This window comes from Oncorhynchus kisutch, linkage group LG3, assembly GCF_002021735.2.
Source record: "Oncorhynchus kisutch isolate 150728-3 linkage group LG3, Okis_V2, whole genome shotgun sequence".
Classification (NCBI taxonomy): domain Eukaryota; kingdom Metazoa; phylum Chordata; class Actinopteri; order Salmoniformes; family Salmonidae; genus Oncorhynchus; species Oncorhynchus kisutch.
In genome coordinates this window covers 45,232,857-45,241,712 of record NC_034176.2, presented here as the reverse complement: position 1 = coordinate 45,241,712, position 8,856 = coordinate 45,232,857, and the positions used below count along the sequence as shown (strand labels likewise).

Genomic DNA, 8,856 nt, shown 5'->3' with positions numbered 1-8,856 from the left:
AATTGCTAATGAGTCAAATTCGTCAGTATGTAAACGACATGTATTTGCGGTATCTTTGTATCTGGCCCAACAGTAAAGAAACAGTTAGCAACCACTATCGTCCTACATTATTTTGTATAGGTATTGAAACAATTAAGATGGAAAGTAAACCCTGTAGGCTATGAATGAAATACCATTTTATTTAGGATTTTACATGGATTTTACAGACTTACAAGATAGAGGAAGGGGAGGCATAAGGGTTTATTTAAGGATTCAAAGGAAGGACAATTACAATTTCAGCTGACACATTACAAGTCAAGCTCACACTGACACCAGCGGGAAAACGCATCCTGTCTCTCAGTCTTGCAATATTGTTCTTTCACATGGAAAATTAAAGAATGAATGTACATTATTTAACACTAAAATCAGAGAGCTTACAGATGAGTTGACAACAATGAGGCAAAGTATTTACAGTAGGAGAGAAACCATACCGTACCAGTGCATAATTTTGCATTGATCATTTGATTGACTATTCCACAAATTCTGAATGAATTATGCCACATCCCTCATATAATGAATCTATACAGCGCAGATGCATATTTACACCACAGTAATAATTCATATTCATTTGTACAGTGTACATACTGTACATCATGGAATGGTATATCAGGGCCAAAAGGGAGAGTGGTTCACCTCAAAATAGTGCTCAGCAAATAGTGTTGTTGTTTTTTTAGGTCAGTTCAGTTTTTGAAAAATAATCATGTTTTTGTTTTTGTACAATAAATGCATTATGTGGGTTCAATGCTGTAACACAGAATAAAACAATTGATGGTAGTGACTGCCCATTACTATCCTTTATTGGGCTCTAGCCATCTTTTATTCACATTACTTTACTTAAATAAAATATTTTGCTTGTGTAAATTACATATTTGTTTTTAGTACACTTTTAGAAAAAAAGGTGCTATCTAGAACCTTAAAGGGTTATTTGGCTGTCCTCATAGGAGAACCCTTTGAGGAACCCTTTTTGGTTCCAGGTAGAACTCTTTTGGGTTCCATGTAGAACCCTTTGCACAGAGGGTTCCACCTGGAACCAAAAAGGGTTCCACCTGGAACCAAAAAGGGTTCTCATATGGGGACAACCAAACAGCCATTTTGGAACCCCTTTTTATAAGATTGTATGATGATGTCTCTATCCCTCTCTTGTCTCGCTATCACTCTGCTCTTTCTCGCTGGGTCGGTCTGCCGGCCCCACAGTCTTGCCCGGCAAGAACCAATGATAACAGGCAGCTGTAGGCGCAATGGATTCTGGTCTTAACTATGAGTTTGACACATTGCGATAGAGGACTCATCTTTGTATCTATGGTATTATAGTCTTTGTGACAGCATGGGCAGCCCCATTGAGGCAATCTCTATTTTGAAGTAGTCAATTTTCTTATTCACGATTGGCTGAACCCTCCTGATGACTCGGTTGGACATGACTCCAACTGGGCCACCAGGAGGGATCAGCCAATCAATTTGGAAGTCCCACCCAGTTGACTACATTAAAATGTTGGAAGCCCTCAATGGTGCTGCCCATGCTAATAGAGCCTTTTGGCACTCATTTTGGCCACTAGAGGCCTCTATCATTCTCTATAGTTGGACAACATCTCCCAGAGAGAAATCTCTAGAGAAACAGCACAAACCGCGATTTGAGCGCACAGAAAAAAAATGGAAATAAAAGGAATTAAAATAATTGAACTGACATTGATCAATTAGTTATTTAAAAAATGAAAATAAACCTACATTTCGGTTAATCACTCAGCACTACCGCAAAAGCATGTCATCAGTAGCATATGTAAAATGTGTTGTCAAACTCTTGTGTCATCATCTTCCTTCCAGGCTCTCCAAACCTTTGGACAAGTTACTGAACATTCAGATAAATAACTTCAGACTGTTATATGTACAATGCATAGAGAGCAGACCCTCATGCCTGGAGCAGATTCTGAACGTAGATAGACAGGGTGATAGATTGGACCTAATGGAGAAATTAAACATAAGGGCCAAGACAGTTATTCTAAATGCTAATGTTTTCATATTTTTTTTTGCTTAATCTACTCACATAGATCTCCTTGAAAGAGTATATGGGAGTATCCATTGAGGCTAAAAGTCTGCCACACAGGCTTTTAGTACTTTCCTATTTGCTTCTTCTGTCATCTCTGTTGATGTGGCTATTTATAGCATAGCCTCTGAAGAAATAGCATTCTCCCCAAAAGAGAACGGAGGAATGAATAGTTGAGATGGAGTGAAGCAAAGTAACATTGTTTGTATCGATATGCTATTACATTGTCTATTGTGCAAAGTCAGACTAGCCTTGTTGCAGATCTGCTTGTTCGCTTGCCAACTCTGTTACTGTCAATGGATGACAGTGAGTTGGCATGACAGCACAAACAGACTGGCACATGGGCTAGAGTCAGACTGTCCACTGTAGAGTTTGAATGGGAACTTTTTTATTTATTTAATCGCAACCTACTCATAATTGTATAAACCCAGCAATATAATGGCATTGCATAGAAACATAGACCATTGCTGAGAGGCAACACAAAAGCATGAACATTACTGTAAACACGTTATGAATATGCATGACACAAAAACGTGTGTTTCAAAACTTGACCTTTGGTGGGCGAACTATGCAAACAAGACAGGTGAAGTATGTGTTTGATTCTGCTTCTGAAATAGCAAACACATTATTGAACAGTGCTATTTGGGACCGTTACACAAAAAAATCTGAATAACAAAATAACAGATTTATCCAATAGTGAATCTCCTCTCTGTCAAACATATGCTGAGAAGTAAAACCATTGAACACTCTCATTGCACTCTTATTCAAGTTTCATTCAAAATAATAAAATAAATAGAACACAGATCATTTGAATAAATAAATAAATATATGAATTAATAAATAACTACCTAGATAAATAAATATGACAACCTAGCTACTAAAAGTGTAAAAAAAAATAATTGTAAACTCACATAGTTGAGCTTCACTAGAGGAGCTGTTATGAAGACAGACATTTTTATGAAAACCCACTTTTTCAGCCCTTCTGTGCAGTAGTTTGATCATTCATCTTATAAGGAATTCAATTTAAATTGTTTTCCACTTGATTAGAGGATAAATACATCTGAGCTGATAGGCAGTTTGTTTGGCATCGGGACTTCCGCCTCCTCCTCTTCCTCCCCCTTCTCATCATTTCTCAGAGGCATGTTTTTGCTCCACATTGTTAAGAGCTGAGATCAGAGATGGACACCTTTTCCTATGTTCCTGAAAAACCCTCCCTCTCACCCTCCCTCTGTCCCCAAAGCAACTTTGTAGTGCACATCCCAGATCTGAAATGGTCAGAAACTTAAGAGTTGTTATAAAATAAGAGTTTATCAGAGGGTTAAATTGAACAATGCTCCTCCATCCTTTGTTTCAGACACAGACGTCAGAGGAAGAGTGTCACAAGGAAAAACAGTCTCTGGCCATTTTGAATGATAATAATGCATGACGAGGACACAGCTGACTCAAAAAAAAAAAAATCTATTTCCAGTGGTTTCTGTCTTCAATACATCATGGACGAGACAACTGCCTCTATTCAAGACATCGTTGAACAAATAACGACACAAAAAAAAAACACTTACTTGAAGGGTCTGGCTCAGGCATCTAACACAAAAAAGACGCAAAGAGATGAAAACATTACCTCATACTTCCGCTGGGAGATTGAGAAATGATAATGCAGTCTCCTCTGTAACCTCCTCAGTCTGTTAAAAAAAACCTCAGTGCCGGTTCTTGCCCTTGCTGTAACCGTCCAACGAGTCATAGCTGCGACTCCGGCTCTGACTGCGGTTCCGGCGACCAAAGATGGAGTTCCAAGAGGAGCTGCGACTGTAGCTCCGGTAGGAGAAGTAGCTCCTACTCCTACTTCTTCCTCGGCTCCTGCTCCTACTCCTACTCCTTGAACTACTGAGGCAGAGGCCAGGACTGGACCTAGGGCTGCGACTCCGTGTGAAGAGGCTGCTCCAAGAGGATACACTGGTAGAGCGACTGCTGGATGAAGGACTGGGCCGGAAGTAGGGGATGGGCCTCTTCCTGGCACTATCGGAAATTAGGGAAGTATGGTTAGCATTTAAGAGACTGTGTGAATCAATACATGAAGAGTAAGTAATTTAAGTCCCAAAGCAATCAATTGCAGATAAAGTTTTTAAAAAACAAAAAAAACATTGCGGTGTCATTCAGAATGCTGAATTGGATATTGATTTCTAAACCATACCTTATTGTTAACATACAGTACAAGTATTCATGCCTGGATTGCTACGCTACTCTCTTCACAAAATTGTATTTCAGCTCGTGTTCATGTCAGGATAAACTTCTTTAAGATATAGCATAGCTGTCACACCTCAACACAACATTACGCCTGGAACATTTCAGTGCATAATCACGATCACAACTGTTTCATTGAGCTGTCTCGCTTTATCCATTGTAGCTTGTTTAGACTAGTAGAAAATGTATCTGGTAAATGGCCTTCTTTTCACAGCACAGTTCGCCAAAAGCCTCTGCGGCAAACTGGAGGCCATTGTCGAAGGTTAAAAGAAGAGGGACTCTGCTGCGGGAAAACCATTGTTGAGTCCGTGGTTTGAGTAAATAAGTTGATACAGAGTCAAATAAAAGAGTTATGGCGCACGAATGAAACAATGCATGTATTGTAAGGAATGTGAAAGTGTATCAGACAGAAAGGGAAAATGATACCTAGTTATCCTCCTGGCTTCCAGGTGACTGGGTGAATCTCTCCTCCTTTTCCTCATTGGAGAGTAGGACCTGCGTCTATGCCTCTTCCCGCTTCGCTTCTGACTGCTGTGCTTCACATCCTTCTCACAGGAGCTGGGGTCCCTCTTCTTCTCTCGAATCCTATGTTAGATGGCAAAAGAAGTACAGTAAGGCATCACTCGTAAGCAATTCTGTAATTCACATTTTAAACTCACGACACTTGCACATCCTGCTATCATTATGCCAGAAGTAGTTAGTTGAGCAAGTAGATAGGTGACACATGTTTTACCTCTCTTTACTGTATCTGGAGTAGCTTCCTCTGGACCTTCCACTGCCCTCACTACCTTTCCTTCTCAAACCAGCCAAGTAGCTTGGTGAACGGGAGTACGACCTTAAGACAAGCAGAACAGATTTACTTCAACGGTGCTCAGCGAAGCCCACATATTTCAGGTGGCAGCTTAAGGTATCAGTGAAGTACATTAGAACATTAAAACCGGAATGAAACCTACCTGGCAGATGACAGTGATCGGCTTCGAGAGTAGCGTCCGGAGTGTCTTGAGCTCCCTGAGGATCTACTTCTGCTGCTCGACGAGTTGGTTCTAGTCCGCTTACGTGAAGAGGCCACCATCCTCAAAGGAGAGAGAGAAGTGACTGTCTTCTGAGGTCTCCCCACCTTGGCCCCACATACTGAGGTTGTTACCGGCTCACTGCAACGATAACAGTGAAATTACACCAATGTATCAATTTCTGCAGCAATTGTAAAAAATATGTTTGTCCTCCTTACAGTATGTACATGGCAGGCTTAAATTAAGGAACATTTCTGATCTTTGATTTCAAGCAGCAGTTTACGTAATCTACAGTATGATATTCCTGAAAGATAGGAAGCCCACCTCTTGCCGTTCCCATTGAAAATGGGAGTAGACAAACCACCTTCCACATGCAGAGGTTTACACAGGGAAGCATAGCTGGTCACAGAGTTCCCAGAGTCGGATGCGTTATCACCATCTGTAAACTTCAGCTTCTCTGGGGAAGCCGGCGCTTGACACAAGACCTTTTTGTCACCGATGACGTTTGTCCGTGAAATGCTGGTTTTGGTCGACGGTGGTGAAGACGTGTCATTCCCGGAATCGTAATCCTGTGGTCCTTTGCTCTGATTGGTCAGAGTGTGATGGTGAACTACTGTCGTGTTTAAAACCTCACTGCCAGGTTTTGACTGCAAGACCTGTAAACAGACAGAAAGAGGATATTGCTTTACTTCTAGAGATGTTTTGGATAGGTTCAAGCAATTACCTGTACGATGCACTGTGATACTCTACAAAGGCACGTATTTCCCTTCAAAACACAGAGAATAAATTATTATTTTGGGACAGAGAACTTGGAAAGATTAAAGACGTCATGCAAATTTGTGGCATGCAAATAAGTTGGAAAGAAAAACAAAACTGAACCAAATAGAAATAAATTAACAAAAAAGGTTTAAAGTAAATTAATTTGGAACTAAAACAAACATATGAAAGGAAGAACAAAAGAACGGAAAAGAAAGAGAGAAACTAATGTGTGAATAAAACTACCAACGGCTTTAGCCAAGTCGACTGAGAGAAAAAGATAGAAGAAAGAAGAAGAAAATAACAAAAAACAATAGCCCCATTACAAAGCCTGTTTTATAGAACATTGAACAAACATCACAAAATGGGTATTATGTAGAAATGAAAAGGATTGCAGACAAAGAGATATCCCATCAGTCTAACTAAGAAAGCCCTCAGAATAGGACAGATGATTGTGCTTTTTCCCTGCAAGAAGAAAATAATTACCCTGCAGCGAACCCTAGGTACAGTAAATCCCTACGTCTGCGGATAGCATCGACTTACCAATCAAGATTTCCTCCTTAAGTAGGTAAGGTGTAAGAAAAAGGGAAGAGCGGGCAACATAAGTGCATCATTAGAGTTGTAAATTGCAAGAAAAAGACAACAACCCTCTCTTCAAACCCAGAGCCAGTTAGACTGTTATTGGCATGTTCCTTTTTCTTCCCTTAAGTGTGATTGTTTAGGAGTTTTCTTGGGGCTAGAAGCCCATAACAAGGTTCTATTATGCACTCAATCTGGAATAGTTACACCGCACGTCTGTAAGGCCTTTCATTACAAACTACTTTAGAATAGGTATTCAAACCACCTTTGTAAACTACACTGTAGCTTTTTCATTTTTTTTCCCCTAAAGTAAGTGAGTTTGTTTTACTCTAAAATAGCAAGAGTGGTTGCTGTCACTGAGGACTATACAGGAATGCCAGAAATGTTTTCCTGCGGAACGAAACTCATGGGAAATAAGATACTAAATGACTGAATGTTTAGCGAAACTAAATTCCCTCCAAACAGATTATAATCCCTCTTTACCTATCAATTGCAAATAATTTGTAGTAGATTACTTAAACTCTGACTGCCCTAAGGCATTTTCAGATAATCGAGTCCCCGGTCTGCAACATCAGACCAGATTAAAACTGAAAACCCCAGGGGAAACATCAAAACCAAACCATCCGTCACAGGCTACTGACAAATATGCTTCAATCTATCCAATCTTGTTCTTCAATCTTCCTAATACCCACATAGTTTAGCTTCATTAGGATCTGTTATGAAGACAAAATGCTTTCCTGGACATTTTAATAAAAATTTAAAGAATTCTGCCCTTCTGTGCAGTGGTTTAATCATTCAACATAAGCGAAAATAAGCATATAAAACAGTATTTGCATTAATAAATAAAAAAATTAAACGTAAGGCTACTATAATACCATGAGTATTTCAGTGTCAACCTGGTTGATTAACAATATTGGGTTGTTAACGGCTTAGTTTTTTATATAAACAAATGTGGGACACAAAAAAATGCAGTGTAGAACACTATTGCCCATCACGCATTGCTCTAATAACTTTCAAAAGATTGTTCCGAAGTTTGCCCCCAGCAAATAATGAATTCTTAAGACCAATTATGAAATAGTTAATTTCTGTTCCTTTTGATATAACTACAGAAAGGACTATACTTTCACTGATGATTAATTCACTTAAAACCTGTGAAAATAAATTCTATGAAAGAGTTAGTTTATATAGGTTCCTGCAACAATATTACTTTAATTCAATTAAATCCTGTATAAAATGAATACAAAAAGTGATAAACATAGTTAAATGATAATAGATAACCAATTGTAGAAACCCTTCTCAGAAAAAAGGTTTGAGTTTAGAATACAAAGCATGCGTCAACGTAGGCCTAGTTTATTACATTTAAATTACAAAACCTGGGGTTTGTGATTGAAAAAATCTGGGGTGTAATTAGCATAATTTAATGATCACTGGAGAGAAATGGAATGTATTTCATGCCTCAGCAAGCATGAGACAATGAGTCAACGAACGGACGGAGCTGAGCTGGGTTTCAAATCCAAGCAGTTTCAAGCAATAAAGAGATAAACGCCACTTGGCAAAGTTAGATGTTGCCAACCTCCTATTTCGGATCTGAAATACCTGATCAATTACTATCACCCAAGACATAGTTCCTAATACTGCTACAGTGCAGGGCCAATAGCAATTCATAAACAGTCAATAAGAGTATTGTTTTGATGACAGCAATAAGTGATGGGCTTGAGCTCAGGAAAAACAGCTGAATTCAAGAAACAATTAACTGCTACAGTATGTGTTGTAATCTTGCCTGCAGTCAATGTGCTGATAATTTCATCTCACTCTTGCCCCATTAGCTTTTCGCCAAAACAGCTTGAATGCATCCTCGGCACATGACCAATATCTGCCTACCCCCAGCAAGTTCCTCGGGTGCTGTTTCTGCTATGTTTGTATTTATTTGATGGTGTTGGTTCGATAAAATGGAAAAACAAGAACAGATGACATCACCGCTAAATTGGCGTTCATAGAAAAGAGGTAAGGAAACGACATGATTCAGACAGGCCATGTAAAATCTATTTGATTCTGAAGTGATTGGAATTCACCCACAAAGGACCAAATTGAATTCGAAAAGTCCACATCTTCCAAAAATACAATCTATATCTGTGCTATATATGTGTTTTTATACAGCACAGTATTTCTGATAGCCATTTTTGATCTTGGGAAAGG

General features: G+C 39.1%; 1 protein-coding gene across 1 annotated transcript in view; it reads right to left on the bottom strand.

Annotated features, from left to right (window-relative positions):
• Window positions 1-163: 163 nt before the first annotated feature.
• Window positions 164-8,856, bottom strand: part of LOC109874083 (serine/arginine repetitive matrix protein 4) — a 79,077-nt gene continuing 70,384 nt past the window's right edge. Inside the window, exons 8-12 of the mRNA XM_020465844.2 lie at window positions 5,650-5,981; window positions 5,269-5,466; window positions 5,049-5,150; window positions 4,742-4,900; window positions 164-4,090 (exon numbers count right to left, since the gene is read on the bottom strand). Of these exons, the coding sequence (XP_020321433.1) occupies window positions 3,772-4,090; window positions 4,742-4,900; window positions 5,049-5,150; window positions 5,269-5,466; window positions 5,650-5,981 (1,110 nt within the window). The 3' untranslated portion in view covers window positions 164-3,771. The remainder of the gene's footprint in view (window positions 4,091-4,741; window positions 4,901-5,048; window positions 5,151-5,268; window positions 5,467-5,649; window positions 5,982-8,856) is intronic.